This window comes from Panthera onca, chromosome A2, assembly GCF_046562875.1.
Source record: "Panthera onca isolate mPanOnc1 chromosome A2, mPanOnc1 haplotype 2, whole genome shotgun sequence".
NCBI classification, from domain to species: Eukaryota; Metazoa; Chordata; class Mammalia; order Carnivora; family Felidae; genus Panthera; species Panthera onca.
This window is the reverse complement of record NC_138340.1, coordinates 39717663-39741949: the sequence shown is the minus strand read 5'-3', so window position 1 is coordinate 39741949 and position 24287 is coordinate 39717663. Positions and strand designations below refer to the sequence as shown.

The following is a 24287-nucleotide window of genomic DNA, read 5'->3' as shown; positions in this document are numbered from 1 at the left end:
TCCCCAACCCTATGCTGAACGTGGAGCCTGTTTAACATTCTCTCTTTCCCCCTGTGCCCCTTTCGCCTCCTTGTGCTGTTTCAAAAAAAAAAAAAAAAAGAATCACACAACATGAGCCTGTCTGTCTCTTTGTGAGACCGGCTTCTGTCACTTGCGATAATGTATTTGAGATTCGTCTGTGTTGCATATGTCAGTAGTTGGTTCCTTTTTTCTTGCTGAGTAGTACTCCACGGTAGGGATGGACCCACTCTTTGTTTCTCATTCGCCAGCTCAAGGGCATTTGGGCTGCTTCCAGATTTTGGTGAGATGAATAAAGCTGCTATAAATATCTGAGTACAGGTTTATGTGTGAACATATGTCTTTATTTCTTTTAGTAACTTTCTAGAAGTGGGATTGTTGGCTCATATGGTAAATGTATGTTTAACTTTATAAGAAACTGCCAGACCATTTTCCCGGAGGAACTGTACCATATTGCACTCCCACTGGCATTGTGTGAGGGTCCCTGCACTTCCTCCCCAGCACTTGGGATTGTTAGGATTTTTTTTTTTAAGCCATTCTAATGTGCAGTGGTACCTAACTGTGGTTTTCATTTGCATCTTCCAAATGAATAATGATTTTCAGTGTCTTTTCGTGTGTTTATTAGCCATTCATGTATCCTTTTCTGCAAAACGTCCATTCAAATCTTTTGCTTGTGTTTTCATTAGGTTGCTTGTCTTTTTGTGTATAGTAAAAATTCTACATATATTTTGTATATGATGCCTTTGTCAGATAGGTGATTTGCAAATATTTTCTCCCAGTCTTTGACCTGTCTTTTCATTTTCTTCGCAGTGTCTTTCTAAGAGCAGTTTTTTTTTTTCTTTTGAGAGACAGAGAGAGAGGGAGAGAGGGAGCATGCGCATGGGGGAGGGGCAGAGAGAGAGAGAAAGAGAGCAGGCTCCATGCTCGGCTCAGAGCCCAGTGGGAGGCTTGATCCCACAACCCTGGGATCATGACTGGAGCTGAAATCAGAGGAAGATGTTCAACCGACTGAACCACCCAGGCACCCCAAGGGCAGTTTTTAATTTTGACTAAGTCCAAACTATTGGCTTTTTCTTCTACGGGTCATATTTTTTGTATCATGCCTAAGAAATCTTTTTCTCTCCAGGGGCACAGAGGTTTTCTCCTGTATTTTCTTCTGTAAGTTTTATAGTTATAGGTTTTATGCTCAGGCCTATGATCTATTTGGAATTAATTTTTGTAAATGGCATGAGGTATAACCAGGGACAATTTTGACTGGTGATATTTCCTACTGTGCCAGAAGCAGATCAATAAAACTTCATAGCTCTGATAAGCACGTGCACAGGCTGGTTGCAAAATCTGGTTAAGGTTCAAACACAGGTGGTCAGGGAAGCTCCACCTCTCTCTGCCTCCAGGGCTGTTTCTTTAGATGTTAATCCTATCCTGAGTATTGCTCTGCCGATGTCCCCAGTGATACAAGCCTGAGTCTTTGAAATGAATTAGGTTCTCCCCAGTTCCTAAAACACTCCATGTAGTTAGTTTGCTTCGAGAAGCAGTGTTCTCTCTTAAACCACTGAAGGAACATTCAGTGCAAAGTAGGGCATTAAATCTTAGCAATTAGGGTGGAAATCTTAACCTTCCTAGTTTCTGTCCTGCTTGGGTGGCTTTTCTAGTCACCAGATCATACTGTTTTCTCCTTCCTCTTCTCCTCAATAAAAGTTTCATTAAAGTTTCATTAAAATCATTTAGATTTTGCTCTGCTTAAAATGTCAAGAATAAAATCAGTGAGGAGAGAAAGTTAGAAAGTCAACATGGGGTTGCCTGGCTGGCTCTATGAGTAGAGAGCATGGGGTTCCTGATGTCAGTGTTGGAAGTTTGAGCCCCACGTTGGGTGTAGAGATTGCTTAAAAAAACAAAAAAAAGAAGTCAATATAGAATTGTCACGTTGTGATGTGGCTAGTAGAGAACATTTTAAGAAAGATAACTAATGTCTACTCTTGCTTTTATTTAGAAGGCATTTATTTATTACATCAAGAATGATGAGGCAGAAAAAGAGTATCTAAAAGGGTCTGGCACTATTTCTGTAAGAGTATCAGGTCTTTAACTCGAGATATGAATATAAAATTCTTTTTTACACTGGTCTAGTGTGTGAATCTGATGCTCTTACTCAACCATAAGCCCTAATATCTTCAAGGCCAAAAAGTTAAAAAAACCTAGAAATCTGAAAAAAAAAAAAAAAGGGGGGGGGGAGGGGGGTATTAAATTATCCAAACTTCCAAGAAAAGAAAAAAGTCGGCAGGACATAATCTCAGAATAAAAAATACTCTTTCCCAAGAATCAGTTGTTGGTAATCTACTTGGCTGTAGGAGACTGTTCCTACAAATGTATGTACTCTTAGTTTTCTCATTTCATCTCACTGGAGACTGGTGAAAACCTCACCCCAAATCACAGTTTGGGGCTCAGACCATAAGAAGGTATAACATGGGTGGGGTGGGATAAACCATGAGGTATCTGGAGAAAGACTTTTTTCTCTCATTTGTGTATAATAGCTTTCCTGGGTATTTCTAAGGTTCAAAGAGTATTTAGGTTTTCTGTTTGGAAATAGCACAGAGTGGGGCGCCTGAGTGGCTCAGTCGGTTAAGCATCTGACTTTGGCTCAGGTCATGATCTTGCGGTGAGTCAAGCCCTGCGTCAGGCTCTGTGCTGACAGCTCAGAGCCTGGAGCCTGTTTCAGATTCTGTGTCTCCCTCTCTCTCTGACCCTCCCCCGTTCATGCTCTGTCTCTCTCTGTCTCAAAAATAAATAAACATTAAAAAAATTTTTAGAAATAGCACAGAGTATTTAGGATTTCTGTTTAGGAAAAATACTTACAAATTTAAAGGCAGGAGGAGGCAAAGTTGATAAAACTCCAGACCCTTCTTTGGTGGGCACTAATAATTTTTGCTTCTTTCTTGAGCAAAAGAAAGGAAGCCTGCTGGAGCTGCCCTCCTGCTCCAACTATCAGGCCAATCTAAAGTTCCTTCACTACCTCCTGCCTCCAAGGGGTCTGCTTTCACCCGCATCTCATTTGTGAAGGCAGACCACAAACAGGCAAATATTCTTCTTTTTCCTTTTTTTTGTTTTTGGTTAAGTAGGCTTCACACCCAGCGTGGAGCCCGGTGCAGAGCTTGAACTCCAAACCCTGCGACCAAGACTTGAGCTGAAATCAAGAGGCAGACGCTCAACCGATGTGAGCCACCCAGGTGCCCCAACAAATAGTCTTGGTAAACTCATCAGTGGCTTCCATGGCATTCAGGATACAGACACCAATCCCAGGTGAGCCTGCCCTGCCATATAGGGGATCTAGGCGGGCTCTCCCTCTCCAGCCTCATCTCTCCTCTCCTGCAGGGCTCTGCCCACAGCTGCTTGTCTTCATCACCTGCAAAGTAACATATCCCTGACTGCTCTTTTCTTCTTCTGGGTGATCTTTACTTTTTCAGGGCCGTGCCCCCCCTTCCCCCCAGCTGTATCAACTCCCCTCCTCCCCTAGTACCCTCTTGCCATGCATCCTATGGTTTGTCTTTGTAGCAACTGCCACAATCATACTTAATTACTTGTATAAAGTTTGCCTTCTCAACTAGAATGTAAACTCCAAAAGATTAGGAATGAAGTCTATGACGGCCATCTGATCTTCCAGTCCCTGGCATGGGGTATGGCACCTAGTTGCTACTCTATAAATTACTGTTAAAGGAAAACAAAATTCTCTTCAGTGCATGCTTATCGGGCACTTCTCAGGGCACTTATATATAACATTGGGAAGGAAAAAATGCAAACAGAGAAAATCCTTGTGGTTACAGAACTTATAGTCTGCTGGGCAATGAGCTGCTAAACAAGATAAGTAAACTACATGGTACATAGATGATGGTTAAATGCTAAGGAGAAAAAAGTAAAGTGGTTAAGGCATCAGGTTATGGGGTGGTGTGTGATATGTTTCAATGGGGTGCTCAGGAAAAACCTCACTGAGAATGTCACTTTTGAACAAAGACCTGAAGGAAGCCAGGCAGCTAAGAATGTGATTATCTAGGGGTAGAACATTCCAGGCAGACAGAAGAGCAGGTGCAAAGGCCCTGAGGTGGGAGCACGAGTGCTCCAGGAAAAGCAAAGAAGCCAATGTGACTTGAGTAGAGTGAATGATGGGAAGGGAGAAAGAATATGGTTTTTTAACCTATTCTACATCTCTGTGTAATCATTTACATCGGACACTTCTTGGGGAGTGCTTCTAACTAGCATCTATTCTAAAAAACCATGGATTTCAAATAATTTTTAAATCAAAAGAACCCTTCCTTCAGATGAAACTTGAAATGGAAGTTCAAAATAGGGAACAGAGGAGCAGAGGAGGGGCTGTCTGTCAAATCCCACTCATCCCTGTACCCAACGATGGTTCAAGGCAACACCATGGAGGAAGATTTGTTCCCCAAATAGCTCAGGTGCAACAAAAACCACTCTAGAATGATAATCTGATGCTCTGCCTAGAGACAAGTGTTCTATAGTACTGCTCCAGAAGTATGCTTGTCTGGCTTCTGTACCTATAAGGAGGGTTTCAAAAGATATTTACTCCCAACAAGGAAACCAAATTAGTCTCTACAGTTGTAACCACATGGTGATGTGTGGGTCTGATATTTTCCTAGAAATGAGTTCTCTATTTTGGAACTTCTTTTTCCTTCAAAACAGCTTTTAAAAACTTTTTTGTTTTTTGAAAAGGTAAAACAGGTCAACGATTAAAAAGAAAAACCACTAAAAAGTTCGTCTCCTATGGATAACTAAATTACTGTGTATTTGCAATGGAATGCCACACATTTAAGAAAGCAAATTAAAAGGAACTACTGATAACAAGCAACAATATAGACGAATATCACAAAAATAATTTTGAGCAGACACACGAATACATACTTTATGACCTATATATATGACATTCACAAACAAGCAAAACTGATCTTTGGTGACACAAGCTGGAACAGTGGCTACCTTTGGAGAAGGTAGTTACTCAGTGGGAGGATGAAAATATTCTATATCTTGATCTGGATGGTGGATACAAAGTATAGCAGGTATCTATAAAAATTCATGGAGCTGTAGAATGATTTGTGCATTTTATTCTATGTAAATAATAATAAAGTCAGTCTCCTTTCCATAAGCTGTGGCTCCCAGCTACCCAGTTTCCCTACCCAGAGGCCACTCCTCCAGCTGGGATTTCCTAATGCTCCTTTTTTTTCAGTACCTGCATACCAGGGGTGGAGTCCTGGGAGGAAGCCACGCAGACACCAGAGGCCAAGGCTGTGGGCACTGGGCCATGGCTTGTGTGCATGCCCCTTGGCTTTCTCTGGCCCCTTTGGCCCTCTGCCTCTCTCTTCTTCCTCCTTTTCTCCCTCCTTTCCTCAGAAGGCAGGGGGGTGGAAGCCAGGGAGGTGCGGGAGTTGCTGACCCTTGCTAAATACTGCTGTCCCTCCTGGCCCTCTAGGGTGTGCCTGCCTGCAAAGGACAGCATGTGCTGATCAAGCTTATCATTGACACGTTCCCTCCCTCTTTTATTCTCTCCCTTCTGTTCCCTGGAATGATCCTAGGACTTCCTGCTCCTTGGGCATTCAGTCTCGGAAAGCTTCCCTGGTCTCTCAGGCTTCCGTATGTTTCCCTTCCATGGGGCAGTCCTGATAATCCACTTTGTGTTTGCATATAAACGTATCTCAGTAGATGCTGCACGCCTGTCTTATCTTCCCTCCACACCCCTATCCGCATCTCCCAACTACTAGCATCATTCTTTGACCAAGTCCCTACCCCCCAGCCAGAGCTTCAGCCCCGCCAAGCCTTTTATCTAACCATCTTAGGGTCCTGACTCCTTGAGGGCAAAGGGGCCCGAATCATGTTCAAGTCAATTTGGCAAGCACTCTTGGAGCAGGGCGGAAAGTTGTTCTTCGCCTTCGAGAATCTTCCAAAGTGGGGGAAATGGTGCTCAACCCAGACCCAATTACAAAAGTTCTTAACCCGATACTTTGTATTGGTCCTTCCTTAGTGCAAGGCACTGACTTGCGTGCTTTTCGTGCATTCCATCTCTGAATTTCCCCAACACTAAGAGGACAGTTGTTAACCCTCACCTTGGAGATGAAGAAGCTGAGGCACAAGGTTAGCCTGCTGGCATGTGGCAGCCAGGATTTGAACAGCAACTTCCCTAGGGAAACGCCCTATTTAGGCTGGTGGTGGGGGGGGGGGGGTGGTCTCCAGTGGGAGTTGGTGCATTGGAGTTCAGAGTCGGCCTTGGGGAACCTCTAGTTGTGCCACACCCTTAAATGCACAGTTCTCTCCTGCGTCAGGGGCCAGAGAAGGGGCTTAGGGCCGGAGTATCCGCAGGAAGCCAAGACTTTAAGAGAGGCAGATACAAAGCTCCGCGTGGCAGAGGAGCAGAGGGGCGCGGGGAAGCCCGGGCCAAAAGAAAGAGGCCCTGCCGACTCCCGGGCACTACAAGCCTCGAGGCGTTGCAAGCGGCGCGGCAGTTGCCAGCCCCAGTGGCGCGCGCAAACTGCGCGGAACTACTTCCCCCGGGGCGGCTTCGGGGCCGGGGTCCACGCGACAGCCCGATAAAGCGGGAGCGAGGGATCCGGAGCCCACCGCCGCTTCCCGGGCGCGGCCACGTGCGCCCCTCTAGGCTTGCACGCTCCGCCGCGCCGGGCCGCCGGGCCACCGGCAGGCACGCGCGCCCCCAGCGCGCACACACTCCCGGGCACGCACACCGACGGCCCAGCCCACGTCCGCCACGCCCCGCCCTCCCCCGCGCCCCGCCCCCGCCCTCGCGGCGCAGGCTGCCGTCCTCCCATTGGCCACACGGCGCGTGACGCGCGGCGCCCGGCCCCGCCCCTCGTCAGTCACTCGGCGGAGGCGGCGCTGGCGGGGACTAGTCTCGTCCGGAGACTGGCAGCGGCGGCGGCGGCGGCGGCCGGAGCTCGAGCCCCAGCGGCTGAGGGCGGGCGGGCGGGCGCGGGGGAGGGAGGGGGGCCGGTCCGCGACGACTCCCCGGACGGCGTTTCTCCTCCGAGCGGCGCCGATTTCGGCTTTGGGGGGGGCGGGGGTACAGCCCATCCATGACCATGGGCGACAAGAAGAGCCCGACCAGGTACCTGCTCCGAGCTGAGGGGGCGGAAGGGGAGGGAGGGTTGGGGGCGGGCGGGGGCCGGCGACGACTAGGCCCCGGAGCCACCCGGGGCGGGGGGGAGGCGCTGCTAAGATGGAGATCCGGGGGCGGGGGGAGGCGGCGGCGGCGGGCGGTGGCGGCGGCGGCGGCGGGAGGCGGTGTCGCTCCCGCTCGGGGCCGGCGGCCGTGCGCGCCGCAGCCATGGCGGCTCCTCCTCAGCCGCCCTCCGCCGCCGCCGCCGCCACTCCTCCCAGACAAAGGGAGATTTAACCAGGTGGGGAGGGAGGGAGGGCGCGAGCATGGGAGGGGAGAGGGAAGGAGCCGGCCCACTCCCCGCCGCCGCCGGCCTCGGGCTGCCCCTGCGCGCCCCCTCCAGATCCGGCCCGCGGCTCCCCTGCCGGCCCCCCCAGCCCCACGCTCAAGTCCACAAGTCCGCCCGCTTCCTGCGCCCGCCGCGGCCCTTCCCGGGGCGCCGCCGCCGCCGCCTGCTGTGCGAGGCAGTACGGCCCGCGCCCGGGGGTTGCGGGGTGCCGGTAGGGGCGCCCCGTGCCCTCCCCCGGTCCCTCTTTCAGTCCCCGAAAAGGGTGGGTGGGTGGTCGCCTGAGCGAAGTTTCCAGCACTGGATTCCTGCGAAATTGCGACGGCTCACCAGCGCCTGTGTTTTGCTGTTTCTCCCCCTTTTTCCTGCTCCCTGTCTCTTCCCTCCCCTTTCCCCCACTCCTCACTCCTCCGAAGGCCAAAAAGACAAGCGAAACCTGCCGCAGACGAAGGCTTTTGGGATTGTAGCGTCTGCACCTTCAGAAACAGCGCTGAAGCCTTTAAATGCAGCATCTGCGATGTGAGGAAAGGCACCTCCACCAGGTACTTGAGGATCTGTGTGAGCTTTTGTTGAAGGACTTTTTTTTTTTTTTTCCTTAAGGTGGGAGATAGGGTAGAGAGCTGTACTTGCTGCCCTCTTTCCAACTTGTTGATTACGGCTTTTTTGCATTTGGGGGGTGGGTAATGTGTGGTTTTGGTTGTGTGTATTTCGTGTTGGGTGCAAAGCTTCCTATTCACTGAATGATTTATGGGAGGGAATTTTTCCAGGTTTTCGTCTTATTTCAAACAGACTGGATTTATTTGACACTTGTATCCATTGGCTTATTGGTATTGGCTCAAAAAGAGAGGAAGCAGTGCTTTTGCTATGCATTGTAGGACTTTAGACCTTTTATTTTTGCCATGTGTAGAATGTTTTTAATTTGCCTGTCCTGAATTTTTTTTTTTTTCCTTTCCTTTTCCAGAGATTTAACGGTGAATGTACAGTTAGGCTGGTTATTGTGCTTTTCCTGTCTTGAGCTGCAAACGTCTGTTATTTTCTTGCCCTGTGAAAAGAAATGTTGGGGTTTGATAAAGTAGTATTTGGAAAGCTGAGCTGTCAATTTGTGTGTTTTCTGATTAGCTTATGCAGAGTGGTGATGGAGGACGATTTTGCAAAATGGTGAAAGGAATATATTGAAGTTTGCATGTAAAGCTTTATTATAATGAAAAGAATGTTGAAAGAATTCCTTTTCGTTTTTTGTGAAGGTAGTAAATCGCATCTGGTATCAAAATGAGTGGAAATATTTCACTTTTAACGTTCAGATATATTTGGATAAAATGTCAAAGTTGATTTTGTAGTTTTCTGGTCATTTTTTAAATTGTATCTGGAATTTGGTTCATGGGATGTTAGAGTTTGAAGTTAAACTGTTCTTGATGTCGTTTAATGGGAGGGCATTGGGGGATGTGTGTGTGAAGGCCAGAGAGGAGTTGAGTTCCTAGTGAATCCTTGAAGACTTAAGTCGATTGCCAGAAGTCTCATTTCATCAGGTACTTATTTTTGAGTTGGTAGTGTTCCAATATGACTGTGTGGTAGTACTGCATAGTTCTAACTGGATAAGGTCCTTGGACTGAATGAATGTGTCCCGTTAGGGTTTTCTTGCTTTATTTATACTTGGGAATTACCTAGGATATCGGGTAATCTGAAGAATATAATTCTGGGATGAATTGGTGCAATTACTGGGAGAGCAGTTCTGTGACTTCCACTAACTCTTGAAGTAATGAGTGCTTTGAATAAAAGTATTCAAGTACTAGAAATATTTTTTCAGAAGTTTTTACAGCAAATTCATGTCAAGTTTTGTAGAACAAGAACTAAATACCATAGAACAGATTTAGTTAAAATAAAAAGCACTTATTGGGAGCTTAATAGATTTTGCTTTGTTCTACGAAACAGGGAATTCCATCAAATGGGATGAAAGTTTAGAAATGTATTTGTTATTTAAAGCAATAGTGATTGTATTTTATTTATGAGTAATGTTTTTTTACACGTAGAATCCCTCAGAGGCCAAACCTCTTTATTGTGGTTTTGCTTTGAGTGTTACCGTAGATGATGTTCAAGTGACTAGGAAACTCCTAAGAACTTGAGAACTTTACTGGTGAAGAGCAAAAACCAAATTCAAGTTTACATCTGATGTATTGCTGGGAATAATTATCTTATAATGAAATGCGTTTCAGTTTCTTGGTGTATTAAAAAAAATCTGACTTATCAAACTTTCTGAAAGCCTGTGGGAGGTTTGATTTTAAAAGTAATAGAAATGTTTAGTTTTTTCAGGGTTACAGATGATGACAGTGAGATTCAGTTTTTTTAAAGAAATACTTTAAATAATTAAAGATGAAATATTTTAGGAATAGGACAGTCTCTTCTAACCTTTACGGGTTTTTGTGTGATTTTTTTGAGGTCTCTTGTTGAGTAGGATTTGAACACAGCTTTCCGAGATGTGAGGACTTAAACTCCTAACAAGTCACTTATGATACCCTTACATAGCCAAAGTGTGTTTTCTTGGTTACTGTCAATATTTTGGTGTTTTAGATCTATTCTTGAAGTCGTCATTAATTGGAAGGTGAATGACATTTTGGCTTTCTCATGCTGTGAATGGATTTCATGTAGACAGGTGAATTTCAGAACTCTTCATCCAGGTTTTTCCAGTCTAGTAGCTGTTGGTTAATTTCTCAGTGATAGTACTCCTTATTGCTGTGTGATTTTTCCTGTGCCTTTTTCTTGAAATTTTCTTGGTACCTCAAAGGTTTAATACTTTTTGCCTTGCATTCTTTTAATCATACCTGGTATTGATGACAGTAGAAAATTGTTGGGTTTTGGATGCTGAGTAATAGGCAGAAATTGATTTTAGAATAACTTAAATAATCAAAAAGGGCTTTGTAAACCTGTTGACTGGTATAGAAATTAGGTTTTACTGCTCTGGGCTGGTGTTTCTTACTCGTATTGTAGTAACAGCCTATCTGGTGGCCTAGCCACTGGCCATTTTGGAGTTCATCATTTTTGTCGCTGTCACCATCATCTAGTCAACCATTGAAGTCAGATTTTAATTAGTAGTAGTAGGTCCAATAGGACACAGAAGTGCATTTACCCTTCGAGATAGAATTGGTGTTACTCAATTTGATGAGGAAAATATTGACTCTCATCCAAAGAACATTTATTAAATTCCTAGGAGGTGAAAAATACTGGTCAAGACATTGGTAGGGAGCATGGGTTGGTTAGGCATGCACAGGGATGATCAGAATCCAGGTTATAAAGACTCTAAGAGTGGTGTAAATAATACTATGGGAGATTGGAGCAATCTGACTTGGGGAATCAATTAGAAGGATTCCTCCTCCCCATTTCTTTGGGCAAGGAGAATTGATTTCTACAAAATCACCTGCCACCTCTTCATTGTTATTGCCATGTGTACTAGATATCTTGAATTCTGCAGGTAGATTCATGAGAGTAATTCATAAGGTCTTCTTCCTATTGGAGCAGCATAGAGCAGAATGAAAGGAGGACCAGATTGCTCCTAAGGAACGTGTTAAGGGAAGGAGGAGATGCTTACTAGGCTGCTTGGAAGTTCAGCGGGCAGTAGAGATCTATATTTTGGATATCTCAGTTATATGGAGGGTCTCCGTATACGCTCCTTTTTCTAACTATATCGTCACACCCTGTTTTCATTTTTTATAGCTTTATTGGGTATGATTTGCATACTATGCAATTCACTAATTGTAAGTGTATGATTCATTGAACTTTAGTTATTTTAAAGACTTCTGCCGCCATCACCACAAACTAGATTTTAGATTTTCGCATCACCACAAACTAGTTTTAGATTTTCATCACATCACATGGTTTTCCTCTGCCTGTTCTGTGATATGTCATAAGAGCACTGGAAGGTTGCCTCCTCACCATGCTGAGCTCTCTAAGGGCTTAGGCCTTTCAACATAGGAAATAAAAGAGTGTGTCTGTAAGGTGGCCGTGGGTGGGGAGGAAACACTATCCCTGTCGTAGGTGGTAAATAGGAGATAAAGTAGGATTTCCCAACCTACTTTGCCAGTCTCATGAAAGTTGATACCACCAGCTTTTAGAAGGAAAAAACCCTGCAAATTAACACATTTACCTGATTATTCTCTTAAGTGGAATTTCTTGAGTGTTGAGCAGAGTAACTTCCTAGACTTGGTGATAAATGAAATGTGTTTTGCTTCGGTCTACTGTTGCTGGAAATGCAGCGATGTCTTGGTTGGAAAATACAGATCGCCGAGACACCGCTGCAACTCTCGCTGATCAGTGGTTTTTCTTTTGATCATAGTGCTGCATTTTGACCAGCTACTGCTTAAGTCACGCTCGAAAACTGGTAAACTTTTGCTTTGGGTAATTAGCAGAGATTTAGAACTTTGCTAGTCTTCAGTGCCAGATTGTATCATGATGTTGTGTTCAAATCCTGTTTATTTAAATACCATCCCTCTGAAAAGTGTACTCTTTTTAGAGCTTTTATAGGCAAGTAGAAGTGAGGAATTTACTTTAGATGTGTAATAAGATTATGTCACTTAAAAAAAAAGTCGGTACTCAGGATATTGAATTAGAGGTTGGTACTCAGCTGTGTTATTTGTAAAATGTTCTCCTTGTATAGGAGCTCCCTCATTCTTTGCAGTTATAAATGTGGACATTTTCTCTCCTTAACTTCAGATAGCCTAACAACTCAACATCCCTTGAATAGTTGTGAAGTACTTCACTATTGTGAAGTTTTAGAGGAAAACACACATAATTAGCGATAAGTGAAAGTTCTGATCTTCAAAACTACATCACCCTGAGGTAATGTTCAGATAGGAAAGCTCCCAGAAAGCAGGGGTGGGGTGTACCTAACTCTTCCCTATGCTTTCACCCACCACAGTGGTTTTGCTCCTTAGGTCACATTGGTTTTGCCGTAGTATTTGTCTTTCATAAAATTTCTCCATAAAATATATGGAAAAATTACCTGTCTTCCAAACCATCAAACCTTAGGAAACCTTTCAGCCTCAAAGCTGGTGGAGTTTTAATGATCACTCTTACCCAGAAACAGTGATAATTTATTTTGTTATTTGCTATTACGTTGGACTTACTGATTTATTGGTATCGACTTGATCTTATGTCTACTTGGTGACCTTAAAGTAAATTACCTGGGTAGTTGTGGTTATTTGACAAGTTTTTATTGAGCACACAGCCACATGGGCTCTGGGTGTACAGTGGTGGAAAGACAGACAAGGTCCTTGTTTTCGTGGAGTTTAAGATACTATGGAGAGGAAGAGAAAATAAGTAAACCGGAAAATAAAATACAATTTCGACCCGTGGCAAGTGTTTGGGAGAAATTAGATCAGGGTATGGAACTATAGAGTGATGAGAGCTGGGGCAGGTGACTACTTTCTAGACCACGTAGAGATAACACATTGGTCTTTTTAGGCAGCATGCATGCTGCTTTCTTTTGGAGTAAGGAGATAGTTATTTCTGTAGTCTGTGCCATTTAGCTCATTGGGTTGGGGACAGTTTAGAGTTGGAACCTTTGTGCACAGGCTACTCAACTTTTCCTTAGTTGCATGTCACGTATTGAAGCCAGGCCAGCAAACTTGTTAGTATATCCTGTTAGTTACTGGGATAGGAGGTTTGAATGGATTCAGTTATGTATTATTCATGTGGCATACATTTGTCCTGTGCTTCTGTAAATACCGAAGAAATTCCAAGACTAATAAAAACTATTTTGGTAAACTACAGCTACTTGAGGAAGTTGCTGGCACTAATTCAGTTCATTAGTACTTTAGGTAATAGTGGATCTCTAAATGTCTCCTTTACGGCTTGAACTAAAACATTCTAGTCTTTCTGGCTCTCATTTTCTCTTTGGCTCCATCACTAGGGCTTTTTTCCTTTGTGACCTCTTTATCCTCCCCATCATGAGTGTTGCTCTTTTTTTTTTTTACCTGTTAAAAAATGAAATCTTAAAAATAAATTAAGTAGTCACACCCATCTTGGGGCTCAAACTCACAACCCCAAGATCAAGTTGCATGCCCCACTGACTGAGTCAGCTGGGAGCCATTTACCTGTTTATTTTTAAGTAAGCTTTTTGAAAAATTTTTTTTTTTTTCAACGTTTTTTATTTATTTTTGGGACAGAGAGAGACAGAGCATGAACGGGGGAGGGGCAGAGAGAGAGGGAGACACAGAATCAGAAACAGGCTCCAGGCTCCGAGCCATCAGCCCAGAGCCTGACGCGGGGCTCGAACTCACGGACCGCGAGATCGTGACCTGGCTGAAGTCGGACGCTTAACCGACTGCGCCACCCAGGCGCCCCTTAAGTAAGCTTTTTGAACGATAGTATATATAGAGAGAAGTGCACAAATCATAATAATAAGACTTGACGAGCTTTCCCAAGGTGAACACATCCGTGTAACTTGCACCCAGAAACAGAAGATTGCCAGGACCCCAGAGCCCATCTTACACTCTTGACAGTCACTTTAGCCACTGTCCTGATTTGTAATGCTGCAGAGGAGTTCTGCATGTCTCTGATCTTTATGAGTGGAGTCCTATGGTTGTGTGCACTTCTGCACTACCAGCACAGAGCCGGATGCGGGGCTCGAACCCATGAAACCATGAGATCATGGCCTGAGCCGAAACGAAGAGTTAGATGCTAACCTGACTGAGCCACCCAGGTGCCCTTGGGTCTGGGTTTTTGAGATTCATCCATATTATTGTGTGGTTCTTGTTTATTTTATCAGTGCTGTTTTATCCTAAGAGTATATTGGAACTCAGGTTTTTTTTTTATTAATTTTATTTTTGAGAGAGAAAGAGCGTGAGTGGGGGAGGTGTGGAAAGAGAGGGACACACAGAGTCCAAGGCAGTCTCCAGGCTGGAACTCAGAGCCGGTGAGATCATGGCCTGAGCTGAAGTCGGACGCTTAATCTACTGAGCCGCCCAGGCGCCCCTGGAACTCTGCTTTTTACATGTAGACCCTTAGAGACGTTCTGGCGATAGGGTCTCTTCTTGATTTCTATTACCTACATACTTGAACCCAGCTGTCTTCTTTCAGCTGGTGTAAATTGACACATTAGGTGAGAGGATAAAACCTGGTGTGTGGAACTTCCTGCAGATCGTAAAGGGAGTAAACTGCCTCACATCCAGTTGTGTTCATAAGTCATTTATAATATTTCAAGTCATTGGTTAAGTAAACAGAAAATTCGTCCTTTGAGGGACCCCCAACAACCATGTTGAAAAGGTTAGGTAACATCTTCAGTGGTGTAAAGCACCCAGTGACGGTATGCGTGGAATGAATGAGTCCGTGGTAGAGGTAGTCTGTGTGGGTACATTGGGGAAGGCTTCACTGAATCTGAGATTTGAATGAGGACTGTATGATTCTGTGACTGATGCAGAGTTTGTTGTACAGGCTTAAAGAAGTTCTTTGTTCCCTCTACCTCCTTTTAAGCTTTTCTCTCACTCGAGATGTCATCCATACCTTTCAACTTCTCCCGGCTGGCTGGTAATTCGCAGATACTATGTAGTAACCATACATATCCCTGCTCTCATGCGTGCATACCCATGACGATCAAATCCAAGTTGTTTTGAGGCCGTTCCACCTGGTCAACTTCAATTCTCTCCTAGTATTTATTGCCTTTAAGATAAGTCTAAATGCTGATCATCACGAGGGGCTTCTGGGTTAATCTTTTCATGTTCCTTTAGGATTTCTGGAAGCCGACTGCCTGCTACCTCACACCCATCTGCCCTCCACATACAGCATGTGTGTGTTTCATGCCAAACTGCTTATTTTCTACGCACGGACGGTGATCTCTCATTTCCGTACCTTCACACATTCCTTTCCTCTGGATTTTCTTCTGAAATGCTTTTCCTTCCTTCTGTGTCCTGCCTGTCTTCTGTCTGTCCTTCTAGACGTCTCAGGAAACTTTTCCATCACTCTCCGGTCAGGTACCCCTCATTGTAACGCTTGAAGTGTTTTTATTTGATTGCCTCACCCTTCAAATCATGTATACTTCATTGTAACACTTGAACAGAATTTTTATTTGATCACCTCTGTTAGGTTTTCACCTTTTTTGAGGGCAGGATCATTTCTTTTCACAGCTTTATTTTCTTTGAAAATCTAGTCCAGTGCCTGGCAGTTGCCAGGGTTTCAGTAAGTGTATATAGAATAAATGAAGTCTAGGAGTTTCAAGAGGAGTTCCCTTTAAAACTGTCCCAGCTAAGGGTTCTGAGTAATAGATATGCTTTCACATTAGTCTTGCATCTTGTGTGGGTAATTCATTGATTTAGCGGAAAGTTTTCTTGATAAAGTGTGTCCTTAAAAGTAGTATTCCTGTTTTTCTGGGTTTGTTTTTCTAAACGTGTACTAGAAATTAAACACAGAACTTCAGCCTTGGAGGCTGTAGGCAGTTCATTTAAAGTACTTCCTGGAGTGGTTTGGAGCTTCAGAGCATTAGCACATTTACCTAAAAAATAACCGTGGCGATTCTTAATCTTCTTTTTGGTTGCCCATTTGGTTACTTAAGCAGCCCAGAGTCATGAAAGTCTGACACTGGGGCCGAGGATCAGTCATGTTGTGCAAAACCAATTTTAAGGAACTAGATGGGTGTGCGTGAGAGCTGGCACCTAAAGGCAGTCTAAAAATAGACTCAAAACATGTTGGGTGTTGTTGATGTTACACTGTCCCTTGTATAAGTTCTGTTGTGTTAACATACCTATAAGTTGGTAGTTGTACCTTCTACATAGTGTGTATTACTGTTCTGTTGAGTAATTTGGGTTAATTACTTCCGTTGAAGTCTTGACTCATTCACTTCATTTATTTAGCTTCAATTTCAGTTGCATGCTGAAACAGTGATTGACACAGACTGTTGTGCCAAAGATGAATTCTCAGTGAATGCAATGCAAATAAACTGCAGTGTTACTCAGAAATCATGGATAGTTGAAATCACAAGGTAAACAGGTGCAATTTTAATTTTTAAATAGGATTAGATATTACTGTTCTCCTTTCCCTCTCCTGTCTACTTTGAAAACCATTTAAATTATCCTTTGGTTAGGAAATAAACTGGTGGAAGGGATATGTAAAAAGAAAAACCTTGCTCAAAACTTTATCATTTAAGAGCATTAGCAGTACAATTTAAGATGAAGTAGCCTTTGGGAGGGAGAAGAAATGAAAGGTGATGTAGCCAGTTTCATCACCACATATTGGATCTTAAAACTTAGTACATGCTGGTTAGTTAAGGAGAAAACAAACTTGGTTACTGCTTTCTAAGAAGATATCATTTCATATGTAGGTTATAAGGTTTATGCACTCATTCTTTTACAAAACATTCCTTTAAAAGTTGTTCATGTCCTAAGTGCTGCTGGAATATTCGAGGTTTCAAGAACGAAGAATTCAGCTCAAACTAACCTTAAGTCAAAACAAAACAGTTTTGCTGGTTTACATAATTTGAACTCGGAGTCAGCTGCAGGAATCAGGACCCCTGTCACTTGCCCAGCTCTTGGACCGTTCTTTGTTGCCTGGAGGTTGGGATACTTGGATTGTCCAAGCCTAACAAACACATCTGAAGTCTTACTTGAAGAGAGATGGACACTTAACCAGGTGGATAGAAAATAATTACCATAGTAACACAACTTTGTAACTGGGTTAATACTTAGGATATATATTCAGTTCTAATTGCGAACTGTAATGAACTTGAAGGCTGGAATTCTGTTTACCAGCATCATGTAAATTTTTTAATCATACAGATAAAGGAAGGAAAGATTATCAGTACATTGGTAAAATTAATAATATGGGTGTTTAATAGGTTCATCTCCTGTATCATTAGTTACAGTCACGATTTTCCTTTATTTTCGTCGTGAAGGTGGTAATACATAGTTACTACAGAAACTTTGGGGACAAAACAGAAAAACAAGGGTCACCTATATACTGCCTTGCAGAATTATTTTTATTTATTGACCAATTTATTTGTTTACTGGACCACAAATATTTGAGTAACTAGTTTTCCAGGTGTGATCTAATATGCTAGTTCACTGAATTGTCAAAGTGTGGTAGGGAATAGTTGACGTAGGAGTGGGAAAGTCAGGCAGTGTATGGTACAAAACTAGTTGAGTTTCTGGTTTGAAAGACACATATTGCGACCTGTTAGTTTATATGGTTCATTTTGGATGTTTCTTCTAAGAGAAATTTTTTGTGAACACTTCATGGTTTTTAGGATTCCTTTTTGCAGGAAATAAAGCTAACATTCAGTTTACAGTTTTCTTTCTGGATTGTTTTAATTTGGGGAAGAATGAAAATCTCTCAATGAATTTGTAATATCTGTGGCCTGATTAACTTTGCCCAAGTCCTCCATTTAAAAGAATATGGATACAAGGCAATCGAGATTCCATGTTTTTATATTAAATTTGTTGACAGTGGTGATTCTCAAACTTCACTATGTATCAGAATCACCTGAAAGCTTGTTGAAACACATTGCTAGATTCCCTGTTCCTTTCCTGACCCCCTGGATTTATATTGAGTAGGTCTGGGGTAGGGCCTGTGAATTTGCATTTCTTAGAAGGTCCTAGGTGATGTTGATACTGCTGTGCTGGTCTGGGAAGCACTTTTGAGAAGCACTGGTTGGATGACCTTAAATTCTCCTAAAGAGAAGCCAGCCATGTTTTTTAATGAAGCTGGAGATAGTTCTTGACGTTTGCTGTAGAAAATTTATGTCTTGGCATTTCAGAGTGAATTTAAGAGAATTGATCAACATTCATGTTTTTATTTATTTATTTTAACTTTTATTAGAAGACCACAGCTCTATACTGTTTTATTTACTTATTTTGAGAGAGAGAGCAGGAGAGAGAGAATGCACACGCAAGGGAGGGGCAGAGAGAGAGAGAGAATTCCAAGCAGGCTCTGCACTGTCCATGCAGAGCCCTTTGCAGGGCTTGAACTGACAAACTTGAGGTCATGACCTGGGCTGAAACCAAGAGTTGGACGCTTAACCAGCCGAGCCATGTTTTTAATCTAGAATTGGCATTGGAGATGATTTTTTTTTTTAACCAGTACATTGTATGTAATATAGGAATACTTACAAATAAATTGGGGAGTCATATCAACTAAACTTGCATCTTTTTTTCATTGTAAAATCAGATATTGTCTTGCACTATTAACACGTGCGTTGAATTTCAGATACACGTATTTTAAGCTATTTCTTTGCAACATACGATAGAACTAAGTTTTATAGTAAACCCGCATTTCAGTAAAATGTTGGCAAAGAACACAAATAGGTAGTTTATAAAAGAACCACAAATTAAGTCAGGAAACAGAAATGTATCACCTTCCCATTAGTTAAATAAATACAAAAAAGCATTTTTGGGAAATCTCATTTTAAAGATTAAAAATTTTTTGGTGGGTCTATCAAGAATTGGGTGTTCTCACAGATACTTGGTGGCTGAGTAAGTTGATTTAAATTTTCTGAAGGCCATTATGGCAGTTGATATCATGCCTTTAATATTTGTACCGTGAGATAACAGGAGTGCTGATGCATACGGGCACATGTACCCCAGTGTTTGTAGCAGTGCTTTCAACAATAGCCAAATTACGGAAAGAGCCTAAATGTCCATCCGCTGATGAATGGATAAAGAAGATGTTGTTTATATATATAATGGAATACTACTTGGCAATGAGAAAGAATGAAATCATGCCATTTGTAGCAACATGGATGGAACTGGAGGGTGTCATGCTAAGTGAAATAAGTCAGAGAAAGACAGATATCCTATCTTTTCACTTATATATGGATCTTGAGAAACTTAAAAGAAGAGACCATGGGGGAAGAGAAAGGGAAAAAATAGTTACAGAGACGGAGGGAGGCAAACCATAAGAGACTCTTAAATACAGAGAACAAACTGAGGGTGGATTGGGGGTGGGGGAGAGGGGAAAGTGGGTGATGGGCACTGAGGAAGGCAGTAGTTGGGACGAACACTGGGTGTTGCATTTTAAAAATAATAATATTTGTACCCTGAGACCAAACAATTCACCTTCTAGGAATTTGTGTGATCTGCATGTAAAAATATTTGTGTAAACATATTAATTACATCAGTATTGTAACAAAATGACTGGATGATAAACTCACAAATGTAGGTAGTGTGCTACCTGAGGGGCAAGTCTTTCCCTAATACCACAAGGGTCTCTGGCCCAGTAAGTGGAGTTTGATAGTAGTAATTCTTGCTACAAGTTTAAAAAAAAAAAAAAAGAAGAAAATTACCTACATGGGAATCAGCAGCGAATTATTAAAAAAAAAAAACTATGGAATATCAGTAAATATTTTGTAGCTCAAAAAATGTTTGGAGGTCTTTTATACATTTGTGGTGGGAATGTAAAATGGTAAAACCGCTCTGAAAAATAGTTTGGCAGTTTATTGCAAAATCAACCATATACTTACTTGTATGACTTACTAGTTGCATTCCTGGGCATTTGTCCCAGAGAAATGTAAACTTAAGTTCACACAAAACCTGCTCACAAATGTTCACGGCAGCTTTATTTGTAATAGCCTAAAACTGGAAATAATATAAATGTCCTTCAGTAGACGAATGGTACATCCATACCATGTGGAATACTATTTAGCAATTAAGGAGGAACAAATTCTTGATAAATAGAACAACTGGCACCAATTTCAGTTATCTGATGCTGAGTGAAAAAAGCCAATCTCTGAAGATCACATACCCTAGGAGCCCATTAACATTTTTGTAATAACAAAATTAGATTAGTTGTTGCCAAGGGTTAGGGCTGGTGGGAAAGGAGGAAGATGGGTAAAGAGGTAGCAAGACAAAGTTGTGTGTTGATGAAATCTAATCTTGACTGTGTTGGTGGTTACATGAATCTACACTTGTGAAAAGGTGGCATGGAACTGCGCATGCACACACACACACACACGCACGCATGCCAGTGCCCAGTTTCTTGGTTTTGATGTTGTACTATATATAATCCAGAAGATGCGACCCTGTATGGAAACTGGATGAAAGTTATATGGGACCTCATACTATTTTTGCAACATCCTGTGTATCTAACTATTTCAAAATAAAAAGTTAAGTTTTAGAAAGAATATGTACTAAAAGGAAATGTTCGTAATATATTAGAAAAAAAGCGAGTTTCAAAATGATTAAACCATATGATCGCACTTCAGTATTTCATATCATTTGATATATATACCTGGAAGTAATGATTAAAATATTCTGACTGGTAAGATGATGGATTCTTTTGTGTGTGTGCTTTTCTATAATTTCTATAGTATAGATGAGTTGATACCACTTTTGCAGTTGGAAAAAGCAATTTTCATAATGGGAAATTTAAAAAATCTAATTCTGGAATAAAATTTAAATAATAATTCACATTAAGAGATTATATAAAGGTTTTTTTTATATTGGTTACACTGATTTAGTATTAAAACAGCTATTAGCTGAGATTGAAGAGTATATTTGTACTCTAAAACATGTTGTGTTTGTAAATTTAAAGCTCTTTTGTGCTTTTTGTATTAGAAATGTTTTGTATGATGTTCTGAATCAGTGCTGTCCAATGTAAGTATATGCATTGCAAGCCACATGAAATTTTAAACTTTGCTAGCCACAGTGAGAGAGTGACAAGCAGGTGAAAATAATTTTAAGAATTTATTTTGTTTAATCTGTTTTATCTAAAATACTACCGCTTCAGCATGTAATCAACATAAAATTGCAGTAAGACTTTCTGTGTTCTTTTTATCATACTAGGTCTTTGCAGTCTGGTGTGCATTTTGTAATTACAGCACAGTTGAGTTCAGACTGGCCAGCTTTCAAGTGCCCAGTAGCCACATGTGGCTACCATATTGGAGAGTTAGTAGTAGTAGTTGAGAGCCAAGGTTTTGGTGTCCTACCTAAGTTCAACTAACACCAGCTCTGTCATTTGCTAACCTTATGTCCTTGGCCATGTTACTTAAACTTGTGCTTTTGTTTTTCATTTGTGGATGGTAACTTCTCCACAGGGGTATTATAAGTACTAAATGAGTGAGTTACTGTATGTAGCAACTTGGCGCAGGACCTAGCACAGAATACATATTGTTAAAAAAGAAAAACAACAACAAAACAAAAAAACCCAAAAACCTATTGGATTGGATTGGATTGGATCGAATGACTCATTCTAAAGGCACAACTGATTTCTTTTTTTTTTAATTTTTTTTTTAATGTTTCATTTATTCTTGAGAGAGAGAGAGAGACAGAGTATGAGTGGGGGAGAAGCAGCGCGATAGAGGGACACAGAATCCAAAAGAGGTTCCAGGCTCTGAGCTGTCAGCACAGACCCCAACATGGGGCTTGAACTCAGAAGCCGTGAGATCATGACCTGAGCTGAAGTTGGACGTTTAACCACCTGAGCCACCCAGGTGCCCCTAGGCAAAACTGATTTCTTAATGTTACTACTGAAAAATACATAAGTAGTACATGAGGTGGTCTTTGTGTTCCAGAATTGAATTTTTGGGACCTAAGTTTTAAATGATGATTGAATAAATGGACAAATGTTTGAGCACTCATGTAGAGTGTATTGCACCAGGCACTTGAACATTTAGACTGTAAATCTTAAGATGATATATTCAAATACTTTATATTTGCATAGCACTTTACATTTTCCATACCTTTTTTATGTCCGTTTTCCCAATGTAATCCTCAAAGCAATCCTGAGATAAAGTTGTTATTCCAGCTTCCACAGTTAAGGAAGTTGGGGCTCAGACAAGTGAAGTAACTTACTTGATTTCCTACCCAGTTAGTAGAATGGAAGAAATAGAAATGTGACATAATTAAATGGACAAATTAATATAGTACCAAAGTATTTTAACTGCATTCTTTTAATTCTTTCCCTTCACCTTTGCCATCTCACGGGAGAACATGTCACCCTTTTCCAGGGCCGTTAAAATTAGAAAAGGGCCATAATATAATGTTTGCTGAATAGCTACTTTGCTTAGAATTATCCTGAGATTATTAGGTTAATCATATCACCTATGATGTAAAAAGTTACCATAAGCCTGTATAGATTGGGTGATTTATTTTGCTTGTTGTGATGTTTTTCAGTCTGTCTCTTGATCAAATAGGCCCATAAAAATGGGCCGAGAATATGCAGTATGTGCTGACTGCCATAAAATCACCTTTGAAGTACTGTTCATCGCTTGACTCCTTCAGAAAATTACACAATTCTTTGAAAGAACATGCCATGCCACCATTAAAATCAGTGGTCAGAAGCAGCAGTGAGTTTGTGAATTATTGACTCTCCCAAGGCAGTGGTGCAGTGGAAGGTATCTGTCTCCTGAGCAGGGTCTGATGGAGCACACATATCATTAGACGTTCAGCATCTGTGTTCTGTTATGTACATTCTGCTATCCTGGTATGTACTGCTGTCTTTATTTGTGGTTTTTTCCTCCAGTTAAGAAAATTAAAGAAGTCACTCACAGGACATGTAATTTGTTGTGTACTCTGGGACAAAATGTATGACCGTAAACTGTCAGCTTATCCTGACATGTACTTTTGGTGTGCATCATTGAAGTGAATTTATAAGAAGGGGAATTACATTTTGATGCTCAGGACTGGAGTGATAAATAATACGGGGAGGTGGGTAGGTAGTGTTCTTTGCCCCCTGATTTTTTCTCTGCCCTTTGTTTTTGTTTTTGGCCCCGCAGGATGTGCCTGACAATGCCTCGTCTCTGGTCTACCCAACCTATAAATCATGTACAAAAAACCCATCAGAATTCTATACGGAGAACTTACTTCTGATCTAGGTGAATCTTAGCAACATGAAATTCTGCAATTAGTGTTTGGTTTTGTTTTTTTCTTTATTGGAAGGTTATGAGGATTGTGGAATTTGGCTGTCCACACAGACTGAAATTTGGTGGAATTATGTTTCAAAGAGTCTTAGGATGTCTTAGAAGTTTCACTATACACAGTTTTCTGCTTACTGCAGTTGTGAATGAAAGCTTTAAAAATAACACATTGTAAGACATTATGTATGTACAGATAACAGATTGGGATTTTAAACTGAGTTGCACTAAATTGAAGTTCCCTGAAATTTGCAGAACTAGATGATTTCTGTGTCTCCTCCAGTTGTAAAATTCTGTGATTTGTGTCAGTTTTGGCAGTTTATAATAATGAAATGACTTAAATACCATGATGCCAAATTACTTGTTTAAAAGTATATGGAAAATAATTTATTTGTAATGTCTCACTCCTCTATTCCAAGATAATGTCCGTAGATATTTGTATATTTCAGAATTTGAATAGGAATAGGAAGGCTTTATGTGTTAAAATTTTTTGGCAAGAGTATGTATAGCTGAAGTTTCCTTATTTAAGATATAGTTAGTGTTTTTATTTTGAAATCCTTCATTTGTGGACTTAAAAATCTTTGTTCTGTTTTTCCCGGTCTAAAAAATTAAACTTTCAGACTGACCAAAACTAGATTCAGTTAATCTCCTATTAAGGATCCTTAAGATACAGGCTTTCTGTCAAAACATTGGTGTGGAAGGCGTTTTAACTACAGACAGGTGTGCTGCAGTCCTAGTGGTAGTCTTTGTTATATCTTTTAATTAAAAGAATGACTCTGATGCTTCTCTCTGTTTCTTATTTTTACAAAGTTTGTATTTCTGCAATAGTTAATCCTGGGTCCTGCCTCAAGGCAAAGCTTGGTTCTAATACAGCAGGAGTAATTTGCACTTTTTAAAAAGATTTTTTTTAAGCTTTATTTATTTTTGAGAGAGGGAGAGAGCGAGAGAGAGCATGAGTGGGGGAGGAGCAGAGAGAGGGAGACACAGAATCG

At 41.6% G+C, this 24287-nt stretch overlaps 1 protein-coding gene and 1 pseudogene across 1 annotated transcript in view; both read left to right on the top strand.

Annotated features, from left to right (window-relative positions):
- The first annotated feature begins 7000 nt into the window (after positions 1–7000).
- The window catches only part of RYBP (RING1 and YY1 binding protein), an 80185-nt gene continuing 62898 nt past the window's right edge, over positions 7001–24287 (top strand). The window contains exons 1-2 of the mRNA XM_060631560.3: positions 7001–7135; positions 7889–8014. Of these exons, the coding sequence (XP_060487543.1) occupies positions 7104–7135; positions 7889–8014 (158 nt within the window). The 5' untranslated portion in view covers positions 7001–7103. The remainder of the gene's footprint in view (positions 7136–7888; positions 8015–24287) is intronic.
- On the top strand, positions 19543–19699 carry LOC132679970 (small nucleolar RNA SNORA62/SNORA6 family; annotated as a pseudogene).